The sequence below is a fragment of the Salmo salar genome, chromosome ssa05 (assembly GCF_905237065.1).
Source record: "Salmo salar chromosome ssa05, Ssal_v3.1, whole genome shotgun sequence".
NCBI classification, from domain to species: Eukaryota; Metazoa; Chordata; class Actinopteri; order Salmoniformes; family Salmonidae; genus Salmo; species Salmo salar.
In genome coordinates, this window is record NC_059446.1 from 69,318,565 (window position 1) to 69,335,703 (window position 17,139).

The 17,139-nt window shown below is 46.2% G+C and overlaps 1 protein-coding gene across 1 annotated transcript in view; it reads left to right on the forward strand.

Annotated features, from left to right (window-relative positions):
- Window positions 1-2,872: 2,872 nt before the first annotated feature.
- LOC106605679 (cell adhesion molecule 4) overlaps window positions 2,873-17,139 on the forward strand; it is a 147,382-nt gene continuing 133,115 nt past the window's right edge. Inside the window, exon 1 of the mRNA XM_045718680.1 lies at window positions 2,873-3,188. Within this exon, the coding sequence (XP_045574636.1) occupies window positions 3,116-3,188 (73 nt within the window). The 5' untranslated portion in view covers window positions 2,873-3,115. The remainder of the gene's footprint in view (window positions 3,189-17,139) is intronic.

Here is a 17,139-nt window from a genome sequence, read left to right on the forward strand (position 1 = left end):
AGCTTTGATGCACCTGTACTGACCTCGCCTTCTGGATGATAGCGGGGTGAACAGGCAGTGGCTCGGGTGGTTGTTGTCCTTGATGATCTTTTTGGCCTTCCTGTGACATCGGGTGGTGTAGGTGTCCTGGAGGGCAGGTAGTTTGCCCCCCAGTGATGCGTTGTGCAGACCTCACTACGAGAGAGCCTTACGGTTGTGGGTGGAGCAGTTGCCATACCAGGCGGTGATACAGCCCAACAGGATGCTCTCGATTGTGCATCTGTAAAAGTTTGTGAGTGTTTTTGGTGACAAGCCAAATTTGTTCAGCCTCCTGAGGTTGAAGAGGCGCTGCAGGGCCTTCTTCACCACGCTGTCTGTGTGGGTGGACCATTTCAGTTTGTCCGTGATGTGTACGCCGAGGAACTTAAAACTTGCCACCTTCTCCACTACTGTCCCGTCGATGTGGATAGGGGGCTGCTCCCTCTGCTGTTTCCTGAAGTCCATGATCATCTGCTTTGTTTTGTTAACATTGAGTGTGAGGTTATTTTCCTGACACCACACTCCGAGGGCCCTCACCTTCTCCATGTAGGCCGTCTAATCGTTGTTGGTAATCAAGCCTACCACTGTAGTGTCGTCTGCAAACTTGATGATTGAGTTGGAGGCGTGCATGGCCACGCAGTCATGGGTGAACAGGGAGTACAGGAGAGGGCTGAGAACACACCCTTGTGGGGCCCCAGTGTTGAGGAGTGGAGATGTTGTTACCTACCCTCACCACGTGGAGGCGGCCCGTCAGGAAGTCCAGGACCCAGTTGCACAGGGCGGGGTCGAGACCCAGGGTCTCAAGCTTAATGATGAGTTTGGAGGGTTCTATGGTGTTAAATGGTGAGCTGTGGTCGATGAACAGCATTCTTACATAGGTATTCTTCTTGTCCAGATGGGTTAGGGCAGTGTGATTGCGTCATCTGTGGACCTATTGGGGCGGTAAACAAATTGGAGTGGGTCTAGGGTGTCAGGTAGGGTGAAGGTGATATGGTCCTTGACTAGTCTCTCAAAGCACTTCGTGATGACGGAAGTGAGTGCTACGGGGCGATAGTCATTTAGCTCAGTTACCTTCGCTTTCTTGGGAACAGGAACAATGGTGGCCCTCTTGAAGCATATGGGAACAGCAGACTGGGATAAGGATTGATTGAATATGTACGTAAACACACAAGCCAGCTGGTCTGCGCATGCTCTGAGGACGCGGCTGGGGATACCGTCTGGGCCTGCAGCCTTGCGAGGGTTAACACGTTTAAATGTTTCACTCACGTTGGCTGCAGTGAAGGAGAGCCCGCAGGTTTTGGTAGCGGGCCGTGTCAGTGGCACTGTGTTGTCCTCAAAGCGAGGAAAGAAATTGTTTAGTTTGTCTGGGAGCAAGACATCGTGGTCCGCGACGGGGCTGGTTTTCCTTTTATAGTCCGTGATTGACTGTAGACCCTGCCACATACCTCTCGTGTCTGAGCCGTTGATTTGCGACTCTACTTTGTCTCTATACTGACGCTTAGCTTGTTTGTTTGCCTTGCGGAGGGACTAGCTACACTGTTTGTATTCGGTCATGTTTCCGGTCACCTTGCCCTGATTAAAAGCAGTGGTTCGCACTTTCAGTTTTGCACGAATGCTGCCATCAGTCCACAGTTTCTGGTTGGGGGAATGTTTTAATAGACGCTGTGGGAGTTCTCAACTGGCAGCTTCATTAAATAGCACCTACAAAACACCAGTCTCAACGTCAACAGTGAAGAGGCGACTCTGGGATGCTGGCCTCCTAGGCAGAGTTGCAAAGAAAAAGCCATATCTCAGACTGGCCAATAAAAATAAAAGATTAAGATGGGGCAAAAGAACACAGACACTGGACAGAGAAACTCTGCCTAGAAGGCCAGCATCCCGGAGTCGCCTCTTCACTGTTGACGTTGAGACTGGTGTTTTACGGGTACTATTTAATGAAGCTGCCAGTTGAGAACTTGTGAGGCATCTGTTTCTCAAACTAGACACTCTAATGTAATTGTCCTCTTGCTCAGTTCTGCACCGAGGCCTCCAACTCCTCTTTCTATTCTGATTAGAGCCAGTTTGTGCTGTTCTGTGAAGGGAGTAGTACACAGCGTTGTACCTCTTCTTCAGTTTCTTGGCAATTTTTCGCATGGAATAGCCTTCATTTCTCAGTACAAGAATAGACTGATGAGTTTCAGGAGAAAGTTCTTTGTTTCTGGCCATTTTGAGCCTGTAATTGAACCCACAAATGCTGATGCTCCAGATACTCAACTAGTCTAAAGAAGGCCAGTTTTATTGTTTCTTTAATCAGTACAACAGTTTTCAGCTGTGCTAACATAATTGTGAATAGGTGTTCCAACGTGCCATTGGAACACAGGAGTGATGGTTGCTGATAATGGGCCACTGTACACCTATGTAGATATTCCATTAAAAAAAAAATCAGTTTCCAGCTACAATAGTCATTTACAACATTAACAATGTCTACACTGTATTTCTGATCAATTTGATGTTATTTTAATGCACCACAAATGTCTCTCTTTCAAAAACTAGGACATTTGTAAGTGACCTCAAACTTTTGAACGGTAGTGTATATATTTTTAAATGCATCTCATTGAATATGAATAATACATGTTGGCCTAACTATGCATGTTTTGTAAATACCTTTTATTTGGTAGGCTATTAATGTTTGTTATCAATCAGGTGTATAGTAGCCTACCTACATCGATTGATAGATATTGTGGTATGTTCCCTCCCTCTCCCCTTGTTTTATAAAGCCACCCTCATCTTCATATACGATCCTCCACTTGCTCCTTGCTTCTTATTGGTCAGAGAACAGTTCCGAGTCCCGCCCTCTCTGTTTCTTTTAAATATATTTAAGTAACCAAGAAAAACTGTCAGAACCACGGTCGTTTATTCACGTCAACGAGAAAGAAAATGGGTGTATGTGTTTAGTAGTAAGCTGTTTTTTTTTGTATGTAAAAAGACCCCAGCGAATGTTTTAAACAGAACCAGACACACTCCAGGCTTTATTCGCGGGTGAACCTGCGGGTTCACGTCACTTTGATTTCTCCAAGAAAGAGGAATATCAAAAAAGAGATCAGCGGGACTATCAACGATGGCATTTACGGCGGTGTGGAACTACTGCGTTCCCTTGTCCGTCATCACTTTGCTATCTCTTGTGGGGACAGGTAAGAACATTTTCTATTTGGGAATGATATAAAGAATGGGCTATCCGCTGGTTAAGAAAGACTCAAACGAGAGATTCCTACTTTCTGTAGGGATTTGCCCTGACCTTTGTTGACTATTCAAGTGGAAAGGAGTGCTTGACAATAATCTAAACGCTAAATATGCACCGCAGGCTATTTCGTCATGTAAATTATATATTTTGTCAGTGGATAGGACTGCGCGCTGCCTGGGACAGTGGTGATTGTGCATGTGCGATTACGCGCCTCATGTGGTCTGTGAAGCGTTTTAAGACCGATGTGGTCTGTATCTCATTGAACACACATCGTTGATGTTTCACCTACACATCGATATATTGATGCTACACGGTAGCATGGTTTATTTTCTGTGTTTGGACAGGTAGTATTATATGCAAACATGCGTTGTTACGACCCCATATTGAAAACAAAAGTAAAATCTATTGCCACCATTGTACCTTTTTGGCCAGTGTTCAGATCTTATATGATATTTAATTGTACATTGCATCGCCATCATACGCCGTAACCTATACATCTTCCACTTCATCATTTGTATCGACAGAACATAGTTGGGATACACATAACGGGGTGTATAGCTAGATATACGACTGTGCGCGCCATGCGCATAGGCTATGTAACCGCACAGTGTGAATATCGATTCAGCCACATGCCTGATCATAACAAATACCGCAGCAGAGCAGAAAATCCCGCTACTACCACACATTCTCTGTCCAGTCAGTCAGTGCTGACAGCGTCCTCGGCAGAGTCATTTTGCTTGCCTGGGTTCTGGGGACAGATAGTCCCAGTGTGCTAGCCCAGTATCCCTAGCCTCATGTGTTCGTCTGATAGATTACGACTCATTTCCTGACATTCTCCACATTATGTGTTCTGGAAGCTTTGAGTTCTCAACATCTTATCAGCTGGTCTGATATCTATAAATGTTGTATTGCTGAATGATCATTAAAGCCAGCCAGGCACCCGTAGGTAGTGCTGGAGGCTACTATTGTCCTCTCTCCCTTGTATGTCTGTGTGCCTAGGGATAGTCTCAACCTGTTCCGTTCTGTTCCCATAGGGACAGCCTATTTCATGCTCACCATCCCATGAGAAGTGCATGTGCTGCACACTGGAGATATGGATTAATGTCATCTCCAAGACAACTTGCTATTTTTACTGCATGGCTTTGGTTTCGCCATCTGTTTGTATCCGAGAGGAATTGTTTTAGCTCAGCTTGCATCAATGTTTATTAGAATGAGTTACAATTCTCATGATTCTAACACAGGAATTAGAAGTGGGTTGTGTGGATAGTCTTGTTTTTTAGGTTCCCATATGGTACCCATTAGCTATTACTAAGTTATATTACGCTGTAGTGTAGGCTGATGTCGTTATATTCAGTAATATTGATTATGCTTCTAGCAAGGCAGTGAATGGGTTAAGCTCTTGCTTCCATACTGTAGTGTATTGTCACAGAGCTGTGCTGTGCCTGCCGATGACGTCTACTGTTGGAGAAACAGTCTTTCCTCCATACCCCTATGTGTGTATTCCACAGCTGCTGCTCTATAGCCAAGAGAGGAAGAGAGAGAATGATGTTATATGCATGAGTGTGTTATTGCATGTGTGTGCATGTATCCTTTACTGGAGTAAGAGAGAAAGGTGTGTGTTTGTGCTGCTTACAGTGCAGGGTTTTGTCAGAGCTGCAGGCTGCCTTGGCTGGGGCCTGGTTGGTGATCACTGTCATTAATCAAGCTAGTGACGGGGCGGGGGGGGGAGTCAGCCGAGGGGAGTAAGGAATCATGACATGTAACGTGGTCGAGTTTATGGGGAGCTGGAATGGGGTAGGGAGAGGGAGGAGAGCAATAGAAAGAGGGGGTTGGGGGAAAGGAGGAGAGGCAGAGCGGCAGAGCGGCAGTGAGGAGATGGAGCTGGAGAGATGGCTGGTTTTCAACACCCCTTCATCATGCAAATCAGGATGGAAATCAAGAAAACTAATTTAGAGGGGAGATGGAGGAGGGAGACGAGGGGAAGGGAGAAAAAGAGAGGCCCTCTGACAATGGCAGAGAGAGAGAGATGGATGGATTGATTGGATGGATGAATAGACAGAGTGATGTAAAGACAGGGAGGCAGCCAGAGATGGCTACCTAAGAGGAAGAGAAAGAGAGGGACAGAAAGCGATGGTGAGTGGGAGTGAGAGAGAGAGAGAGAGAGAGAGATGAAGAAGAAGAAGAAAAGCTGAGGCAAGGAGGACTTCACAGCGCGTGTCTGCTGGGCAAGCCTGAGGGACGGACACACACACACACACACACACACAGAGAGCTCTGTATCGGGGTTCTGGTGTGTGTGGGTGATCCGCTACAGCTGCAGGCCAAACTGCCAGAGCGTCTCCAGAGCAAATCAAATCAAATCAAATGTTATTTGTCACGTGCCAAATACAACATTTCACCTTACAGTGAAATGCTTACTTACAAGCCCTTAACCAACAATGCAGTTTTAAGAAAAATACCTAAAGAAATAAGAAATAAAAGTAACAAATAATTAAAGAGCAACAGTAAAATAACAATAGCTTGGCTATATACAGGGGGTACTGGTACAGAGTCAATGTGCGGGGGCACCGGTTAGTCGAGGTAATATATACATGTGGGTAGAGTTATTAAAGTGACTTATGCATAGATAATAACAGAGATTGGCAGCAGCGTAAAAGGGGGGGGCGCATTGCAAATAGTCCAGTTAGCCATTTGATTAGATGTTCAGGAGTCTTATGGCTTGGGGGTAGAAGCTGTTAAGAAGCTCCGATACCACTTGCCGTGCGGTAGCAGAGAGAACAGTATATGACTAGGGTGGCTGGAGTTTTTGACAATTTTTAGGGCCTTCCTCTGACACCGCCTGGTATAGCGGTCCTGGATGGCAGGAAGCTTGGCCCCAGTGATGTACTGAGCCGTACGCACTACCCCCTGTAGTGCCTTGCGGTCGGAGACCGAGCACTTGCCAAACTGCAGAGCTCTTAATACTGCTAACGCCACCTCTGCTGCTACCAGCACCACTTCCACCACACTGCACCCCAGCCAGTCTGCTATTACTGCTGCTCCTATCACCTCTGGGCATTTAATCACCTCCATTTGTTTATGTGACTGTGTGCAATGAGAGCCATCCGTTTGAGCCCCTTGTCATCATGCATCCGGGCCATGGATCTGCTAAAGACACTAGCGGTTGAAAAACGCTAGCAATTGGATGGACTTGGCGGAGAAGATTTGAATATCAATTATCGTCGGTGTGCACACGTACACATCCACATGCGCCGAGTATAAATCAATGTCGGTGCGAGTCACCGTCTTATTCTGCCTTAAACACACTAACATATAGGGAAGCAGGCATATACACACACTGCGACTTCAGAGGACAGCTGACACAGTTTGATCAGGTTACTGTCTAATGCAAGAAGATGAGTGATTACGCAAGACGCCCTGTCAGCCTGAGCCGTTTTTTTATGCTTGTCAGGCATAGTTTGCATCATGTCAGAGTAGGATTCACTTGTGCTTTCTTCTAGATTACCCCGGAATCACTAGTTCAGCTCACCACTTTGTTCTTTAATGCATCGAAGAAGTCTTCAGCGTAAGCCAAGATTTCATCCTTTGATCCAAACCTTTGATAGTTCTACTCCAAATAAAATAAGGTTGTCGACAATTTAATTAAAATAGTGGGATGTCCTCCCCTTCTCGCACGCGTGCCATAATAAAGTTCTTGAGTGATGCCAATGTTGGAATTTGTCTGTAATACATTCTTATTTCATGATTCCTCTCTAGTAGGACTACACAGTGGGAAAATCAAACGTTGGCATACGGTGCTGGCGTGCCCGTCAAGTCAACATGATTGGGGCGACACTCAGGTTTGTTTGTATTCAGCCTGGCACGGCAGTATCACAGCAGTTTGATCAGCTGATTTAGTTTAAAGGCTATCTGCTGTCAAAACAGAAGCTCTGTCTTCTGCACTACGGGACACTGAAGGGATCAACTCATAAACACATTTGAGTGTGTCGCTTTTCACAAAGTCACAACGGTGAAAGAGAGAGAGAGAGTGAGTTACGGAGCGTAATGTGGGCGAGTTTTATTCTTCCCCCTTTGGTTTTATGGTTCCATTACTCATGGATTGAAGATTTCCTAGCTGACTGTTTAGTGCAGGTGATGCATTTAACTGTAATGATTCTCTCATTTCCAACTAGCCCACCGTCTCATCCATAACTATGGAAATATGGGCAATATCTCAAGTCTTAACTATATAACTCTTTAAGTCTTTTCTCCCTTCATCTACACACTGATCAGAAAACACAGGATATGTGAAAGCAACATGGTAGAAGCCCATCAGGAATGTCTAGCTCATCAATGTCAGTGCAGACTGCAGAGGGAGGGAAGGAGAGGAAGAGAGGAAGCCACTTTGAGATTATTGAGATGACTTGGCCTCTATCAGACTTGGCCTCAATCAGACTTGGCCGTTAGTCACATGCCATAGTTCACTTCCTGTTTGCTGCTTACAGTAGCTGATCTGTCCGCAGTGAGAAGTTGACAGGATATAAATAGATTGTGGACACTGGCAATGGAAAGGCAGAAGGCAACCATTTTGATGATTTTAGTCAGATATCTCATTTATTTGTTTCTTTTCAGTCCAATAAAAAACAAAATCAGGACTTGTGAGGGATTATTCAAAAACAATTATATTGACTTATATTGACTTTAAAGTGGAAGTTCATTTAGAATAATTGACCTCTCCTCAGAGAGTGCTAAACATGCTAATAATAACGGTGATTTACCTAAGCTGTCCTTATGACATGTCTATGTCTGAGTAATTGGCTTTCCACCAACTTCTCTGGGAAGATGTTATGGTGAAGAGGAGATGTCAAGGACATCCTTATTTTCTGGCTCTCTCAGCCTGTCAATCAATATGTTCTTTGATCTCCCGCTGAGTGTCTGCTCTTCTCTCCTCCCCAGCTTCTTGGTCAGTAAACTGCGGCAGCCTTTTCTCATGTCCCTCTGTATGTTCTGACCTTCTGTCTCTTGGGCCGGTGCTCTTTATGTTCCTTACCGCTGTCTGTGTGTCTGTTTTGCTGTTGAGACTGTGAAATCAGAGCATCGATTCCCACTTCACCATCGCTTGACACTGTGTAGTATAGGTGCTACTGCTGTGTGTTCGTTACACACTTATGTGAAGGACCTCGGAATTGAATTCAACAATAGCAAGAAACGGGGACAATGAGAGAACTAGGGAGTGGAAGAGAGAGAGGAAGAGAGTGAGAGAACAGGGACAATGAGAGAACTAGGGAGAGGGAGTGGGAAAGAGAGAGAGGGAAATGGAGAAACAGGGCTAAAGAGAAAACAGGATATAGAGCTTGAAGAAGGGGAAGTCACATAGGTGAACATTCCTTCCTATTGAGGACTCTGTTGCCATGACTCTGGGTAAACACTGCCCCCCTCCCCTTCGCCCCCCCGTGCTTGTTTAACACCCTGTTCCACCATGCTGACACCTGTCTCCGTGACTCCCGGATGGCCTGGCACTAACACAGCGGGATGGAGGGCCCCCGGTAACAATGTAACCACAGTGATTATACCCACTCAGACGGCGTTAGAGCCCTCGCCAGCCTTGATTGGATGATGGGAGCTGATTGAACTGAATGGCCACCCGTCTCAAATTGAAGTGTTGAAACCTGGGCGCTGCTTGAGCAACGGAGCTAATACATGCCTCCCATTGGTTGATGAGGATGAAGAGAGAAGCAGACAGAAGCACGCCCGCTCACACACACACACGCACGCACTTCAAATCACCTGTGATGAGTGGCTAGCCATCTTACATTGGAGTGTAAGGCACAACAGTGTAATGGGGCTAATACTGACCCATCGTTAGCTCATGAGTACAGTCTGAGTACAGATTCTGAATGGGCTATATTAGGGGCTCCTCCAGAGTCAGGGGGATGAGAGACACAGAGATTAGCCCAGGTGAGGCTTACTCAGCAGGGCATGACACGCAGACCAGTCCCCCTGGAGTCTGGCTCTGTTGGAGGTGGTTTATGCTGGGCAGGGAGAGGGTGATTGGAGAAGAGAGGATAGAGAGGAGAAATAGGAGGGTGTATATTGCTGCTTGCTGGGCCTGGGAAAGAGGGAAGCTGGGAAAGGAGGGAAGGATCCCTGAGCGTACGTCACAGACCAGTGGAGCGGACCGGCTGAGAGCCGGGGTGAGAGACGGAGAGAGGAGTCCAACAAACGAGTGAATGATTGCAGGATTTGGAGTTGAAAATGGAAGGGTGGAGAAAGACAAGGAAGATGAATCTGCCCGTGCAGAGCCTTTTTATTTTTTATTTTTATTGAACTTTTGTTTAACCAGGCAAGTCAGTTAAGAACACATTTTTATTTCCAATGACAGCCTACCAAAAGGCCTCCTGCGGGGGCTGGGATTAAAAATAAATACAATAAAAATATAGGACAAAACACACATCACGACAAGAGAGACAACACAACACCACACGAAGAGAGACCTAAGACAACAACATAGCATGGCAGCAACACAACATGACAACAGCATGGCAGCAACACAACATGACAACAGCATGGCAGCAATACAACATGACAACAGCATGGTAGCAACACAACATGACAACAACATGGTAGCAACACAACATGACAACAACATGGTAGCAATACAACATGACAACAACATGGTAGCAATACAACATGGCAGCAGCACAATATGGTAGCAGCACAAAAAAGGGTACAAACATTATTGGGCACAGACAGTAGCACAAAGGGCAAGAAGGCAGAGACAACAATACATCACGAAAAGAAGTCACAACTGTCAGTAAGAGTATCCATGATTGAGTATTTGAATTAAGAGATTGAGATAAAACTGTCCAGTTTGAGTGTTTGTTGCAGCTCGTTCCAGTCGCTAGCTGCAGTGAACTGAAAAGAGAAGCGACCCAGAGATGTGTGTGCTTTGGGGACCTTTAACAGAATGTGACTGGCAGAACGGGTGTTGTATGTGAAGGATGACGGCTGCAGTAGATATCTCAGATAAGGTGGACTGAGGCCTTATAGGGTTTTATAAAAAAGCATCAACCAGTGGGTCTTGCGACGGGTATACAGAGATGACCAGTTTACAGAGGAGTATAGAGTGCAGTGATGTGTCCTATAAGGAGCATTGGTGGCAAATCTGATGGTCGAATGGTAAAGAACATCTAGCCACTCGAGAGCTGGAAAGCTGGAGGAAGAGAAGAGGAAAGAGGGGGAGACATTAAGAACGAAGGTGTGACCACAGGCAATGTACAGAGATCCAAGGCAGCAGAGTGGAAAGAGGAGTGGGAGAGACGATGGCCATGTAGAGAGGAGTGGGTGCTGTGTAGGTGAACACAGACTACGCAGAGAAAAGAGGCCATGATCGATAAGCTCATTCTATACAACACACACACACAATGACATACACTGTTGTCTGTCATTCTCTCAGGTCGCTATTCTCCCACTTACATAGTGTGTAGCACAGCACAGTAGTACTCAGCTTTCAATATTAACCCCCCCCCCCCACCCCCCTCTTCAAATTACTAAGATTTCCTCTTGAAATGACCTTCTCAGAACCCCCTCTGTAACACACACAGCCATTCAGCAGCTTGACATTTACCAGGAATTCTCATTTGTAATAATGGGATGTCTTGATGAGCTCTGGAAATGTCCAGTCTCTCTCTTTCTCTCTTAAAGAGTGACTGCCTTTCAAAGATATTTGTTGCTTTTTAAAACGGTGTATGGGGCACTGATATGAGTCATGAAGTCAGTCTTGTCTAAATCAGAGTTTGGAACATCGGTGCGTCACAACGGGTAAATGAAGGTTGGGTTCTGGGTTGACGATGTCCATTGGCCCACTAACATAGGGTGAACAGCTGTGGTGATCGCTCTCTATCCAATAGCATAGACAGTGAGACAGACCTGCCCAGCAGCTCTGACTTTGTTTACATAAGACAACCCGTCTCACATTTTTTTTTTTCTTGAGAAATATTGCACAGAACACCTTAGTTAGATGTAAAATTGTGCAACGAAAACATCAAAATGAAGATCTCTTGAGTTATCTTACATTCATTCTGGGGATTTTGAGGGAAGTGAAATAGGGTTCCGTGTCTACAGTATCTCATGGGGGACAAACATCATTAACCAAAAGCGGAATCGGACAAGAAACACAACTCCAAGACTGAAATCTCATTTTTCTAATGAGCAACAGAAAAACACGTGCCGATCGGCTTGTTCAGTCATTCTTGAAGGGAAATCAGACTAACGTTTTTAAAGGTCACCACAACACTTTTGAAAAGGTCTGCGATGAGGTCACCATCTTAGAATGTCTCCCAATGCCCCCGTCTCAGTGCAGACTCATATCTACTGTGAATATGCCTGTTGGCTGCGGTTGTTTTTTGTCTTGAAGGAAGGCGTTTTTTAGGACTTGGATGAAACATTGATATTCCAGACTGATTATGTTCCTTATTCACACCAGCTAATTGCGATAATGAATTGTTTGGCTCCTAATGTGTGTTTGAAGTGGGGGAGTTGCAGAAGAAAGTTTCTCAGTGGGCTTGTCATTATTAGCTGTTACCAACAGTGATGTAATGCTTTGTTTATCTGAGCCGTCCCATATGCTCTTTCAACAACAAGCATGTCTGTTGATTTCTAGATTCAGTGAAAAGGATAGCTGCTGCCACTAGATCAAATACACAAGACTGAGCAATATGGTTCTGGAGGGAGGCCAGATAATTGTTGACTAGTGCTGAGCCGAATAATCAAAATGTCAGTTATTTTTTGGTTTATTAACAGCTAATTGATAATAATATTTTAGTAAAGTAATGTGAATAAATGATGGTTAATAGGTGATTATCAGTAATGGGCAGTCACTACCATCATGGGACTTCTATTAATGGTTAGATCCTGTGTTATAGCGTTCAACCCAAATAATCAAAACCGAAACCAAACCGACCTCAAAAAACACTAATCGCTCAGAACTATTGTTGACACACACCACTGGAATCTCTCTACAGTAGCATCGCTTTTAATCGCATGAACCACACCCAACTCTCTTTCTCTCAGCCTGAGACAATAGCTTTAGTGTCAGGAGTGAGCTTTGATCCGCTTCGTTAGTAAACCGTAAACGACCATTAATTAGGGGCAATTAATTACCAGGACATGAAAACAATCCTCGAAAAGTTCGCCACACTTAAAGACCCCTAAGCGTTCCAGAAGAAAGAGAGGGGAGAGGGGCCGGAGAGGGAGAAAGACTCCAGTGAGGTGCTAAATGTTGCTGCGGGGAGATTTACCGAGATGATTTGCAGGGCTTTTTAGAGATTCATAAGATCATCAATTCATGCAGCCCTTTCGATGAGAAACAAAGCGGGGCGGGCCACCTGCGCAGAGGAAAGAAAAGATCTCTGGCTGCGATGGGAAGAGATGACCTCAAATCACAGTGGAACTGTCCTTTTTTTAAAGGGAGAGATTGTTACGCACTGAGAAGCGCGGCTGGCGCTAAGAAAACGGCCAAGCACCAGCGACCTTGAAGATGGGTTAGTGCTTGTTGAGTTTATAGCTCTGTCTCTAAGGAGTCGTTTTGTCCGGATGGTTAGAAGGTGATAAGCAGGTAGAGCTGGATTCGCCTCATTTCAGTGAGTGTGGTGTGCTGTTCTCTGGGCTCTGTAGTTTACAGCGGTGCATGGAGCGATAGATGTACCGCTGCCTGGCTCTGTGGCTGGATGCAGCCTCTCGTTGACGGTCCCGTGTGGCTGCAGATGCTGATATCTCCATGTTCGTCTGAGAGGGTAGAAAGGGAAAGGGGGATACCTAGTCAGTTGTACAAGTGAATGCCTTCAACTGAAATGTGTCTTCTGCATTTAACCCAACCCCTCTGAATCAGAGAGGTGTTATTATAGGCTGCAGACTGGCCTGGGCCCTCTCCTCTCCCTAGCCTCTCTCTCTCTGTGTCTGACAGGACAGGACAGGACAGTCACACAGCCTAACAGACAGGCCTGGGCCCTCTCCTCTCCCTAGCCTCTCTCTCTCTGTGTCTGACAGGACAGGACAGGACAGTCACACAGCCTAACAGACGGGCCTGGGCCCTCTCCTCTCCCTAGCCTCTCTCTCTCTGTGTCTGACAGGACAGGACAGGACAGTCACACAGCCTAACAGACGGGCCTGGGCCCTCTCCTCTCCCTAGCCTCTCTCTCTCTGTGTCTGGCAGACAGGACAGGACAGGACAGTCACACAGCCTAACAGACAGGCCTGGGCCCTCTCCTCTCCCTGGCTCTCTCTCTCTCTGTCTGGCAGAACAGGACAGGACAGTCACACAGCCTAACAGACGGGCCTGGGCCCTCTCCTCTCCCTGGCTCTCTCTCTCTCTGTCTGGCAGAACAGGACAGGACAGTCACACAGCCTAACAGACGGGCCTGGGCCCTCTCCTCTCCCTGGCTCTCTCTCTCTCTCTCTCTCTCTCTCTCTCTCTCTCTCTCTCTCTCTGTCTGGCAGAACAGGACAGGACAGTCACACAGCCTAACAGCGAGCCAGCCATTGATATTGAGGTGATTCGACAGAGAGGACCCAGATATGGACGTTAGTCAGCACAGCCAGAACCACAGGCAGAACATTGGAACGGTTGCCTACTCTGCCTTGTTGGGGAAATGGAAAATGAAAATGAACAGGCTTGTTGTGGCCAATGGATTTCGATGGAAAGAGTCCACGAAGGGACTGGTATTCTAGTTGGTATTCATTTCTGTTCCATGGATACGCCTTGTTATAGGCCTGTTATGTGTACTGGTCTCCTCTCTCCACAATAGCTTAGCACTCAGTTTGAAACAATACAATGCCCTTGTATTTAGTGTCAAAGATCCATGATGGCAGATAGTGTCGCCCCCAAAATGTCCTCCTGTGACCGTTCTGTTGATCAGATCATGTAGAAGTCCCTCCTGTGACCTTTCTGTTGATCAGATCATGTAGAAGTCCCTCCTGTGACCTTTCTGTTGATCAGATCATGTAGAAGTCCCTCCTGTGACCTTTCTGTTGATCAGGTCATGTAGAAGTCCCTCCTGTGACCTTTCTGTTGATCAGGTCATGTAGAAGTCCCTCCTGTGACCTTTCTGTTGATCAGGTCATGTAGAAGTCCCTCCTGTGACCTTTCTGTTGATCAGGTCATGTAGAAGTCCCTCCTGTGACCTTTCTGTTGATCAGATCATGTAGAAGTCCCTCCTGTGACCTTTCTGTTGATCAGGTCATGTAGAAGTCCCTCCTGTGACCTTTCTGTTGATCAGATCATGTAGAAGTCCCTCCTGTGACCTTTCTGTTGATCAGGTCATGTAGAAGTCCCTCCTGTGACCTTTCTGTTGATCAGGTCATGTAGAAGTCCCTCCTGTGACCTTTCTGTTGATCAGGTCATGTAGAAGTCCCTCCTGTGACCTTTCTGTTGATCAGGTCATGTAGAAGTCCCTCCTGTGACCTTTCTGTTGATCAGGTCATGTAGAAGTCCCTCCTGTGACCTTTCTGTTGATCAGGTCATGTAGAAGTCCCTCCACTACGTCTGGCCTACTTTTATATGCAATTCCATGGCTTGGGGAGATGGGTTTGAGTGGTGTTGAGGTGAAAGTGATTAATGGGCTTACACAGAAAATTAAAAACAAACATAAAACATTGGTAATTAAAAACCAGGTTGATCCCAAAAGATGGGTGATGGATAAATCATTTTGCAGTGTGGCAGGCACTGTGGAGGACACACACACACACTCTCCCGGAGAGACCTTAGATTTTGCAGAGGAATTTACTTGAATGCGTTTGGGCTGAAATTGTCTCTGCACAGTTCAAATGTCAGGCCACATGCTGGCCTTTTCTGATGAGCTTCTAAGGATGATGTATCAGAGGGGAGGAACACCTGGTGCAGCTCGTCAGTGTTCTTAAACACATGTTCTTTCTCTTTGTTTTCCTTGTAGCTTGGCAGGTTCTCTTCCCTTTGTCCCTGCTCAGAACCGGTTTCTCTCTTTTCATGTCTTTTTTTCATTTACATGAATCCCTCGCTCTCTTTTTCCCTCTCATTCTTTTAATGTCCCCATCTCTCTCTCTCTCTCTCTCTCTCACACACACACACACACACACACACACACACACACACACACACACACACACACACACACACACACACACACACACACACACACATACCTCAATCATCAGGCAGTGGTGTGTGTATTTAGCAGCCGCACAATGGTTGAATCAGAGCCGATCAGCAGGATACAGACTCCCCAGTTAAAAGGGAATGAGGGAGGGACAGACAGATTTCTGCAGGAGGGGACGTTTGCTACCTCGGCAGCCCCGCTGTTTGGTGATTGATCTCTTGGCCGTCATCCTCCATCGTCTCCCCGATCTCTCCCCCGCCACGCTGCGTCTCCCTCCTCCCCTCTCTGATTCTGACCCCGGGATACAGGGATGTGATGGCCAGGTGTGTTGGGAAGGATTGACTGGGCCCAGGTGGCCAGCATCAACGCCTGTGGTGCTGCTTTCCCACCTCATTTGCATAGAGAAAATGTGTTTTGCAGCCCTCTTGTCTTTTCCCTGTCTATGTTATTGTTTTTATTTTGGAACTCTCTCTCTCTGTTTCTCTCTCTGTTTCTTTCTCTCTCTCTCTCTCTCTCTCTCTCTCTCTCTCTCTCTCTCACTCTCTATTTCTCCCTCTGTTTCTCTCTCTCTGTTTCTCTCTCTCTCTCTCTCTCTCTCTCTCTATTTCTCCCTCTGTTTCTCTCTCTCTGTTTCTCTCTCTCTGTTTCTCTCTCTCTCTCTCTCTCTCTCTCTCTATTTCTCCCTCTGTTTCTCTCTCTCTCTCTGTTTCTCTCTCTCTCTGTTTCTCTCTCTCTGTTTCTCACGCTCTGTTTCTCTCTCTCTTTCTCTCACACTCTCCCTCTCTCTTTCTCTTTTGCAGTTGCTCCAGCTTACCTTCCACATCTCTCTTGCACAGGGCTTGCTGAACTCTGCATTTTCCCGTGCTGTGCTGCACTTCTCAAATGAGATATTTCTCCCATTGGCATTCCCTTTTGAGACCCTATATACCTCCATCCCTCTATGCTTTCATCTACCTATCCTATACTCCCTCGCTTCCAACCAACCTCCCCTCTGTTTCCTCTCCTGCTTTCCCCCTCTCCCCATACATTTTCTCTCCATCTCCTCTATCCGCTAAGTCTGAATGAAAGCGGATGGAAGCTCTTATTAACAGCGGAGGGGAAGTTTAGCTCCGTTTATAAACATTCATTTTTAATGAATCTTTCTCCGCAGCTCCTTTCCTCGCCTCCCATCTACCCCATCTTTCATTCTGTTTATATTAGATCTTAATCTGTTATATATGGCCATCTATACTGTGTGCTCAGCTAACCAAACGGTGTGCTCAGCTAACCAAACGGTGTGCTCAGCTAACCAAACGGTGTGCTCAGCTAACCAAACGGTGTGCTCAGCTAACCAAACGGTGTGCTCAGCTAACCAAACGGTGTGCTCAGCTAACCAAACGGTGTGCTCAGCTAACCAAACGGTGTGCTCAGCTAACCAAACGGTGTGCTCAACCACTCATGAAATTATGTGAATGGCTGCGGGTGGGAGAGTGGAGCGCTGCCTTGGAGCCACCCTGACAATTACACAGCTGTTACTGACTGCATGGCCCTGCCATTCAGACGCCCAGCTAATCTCACACACACACACACACACTGTAATCTAAATCACACAAATAAATAGTTTTTACACACAAATATTATACTACACTTTCACCTACACACACTCATTCACGCACGTGCACACTCATGCACACTCATTCACGCACGTGCACACTCATGCACACTCATCCACGCACACAATGAGGAAAATACATAGATACAGAAACTCACGTGAACGCAGACATACATTCGTTCATGAACATACTTTCACCC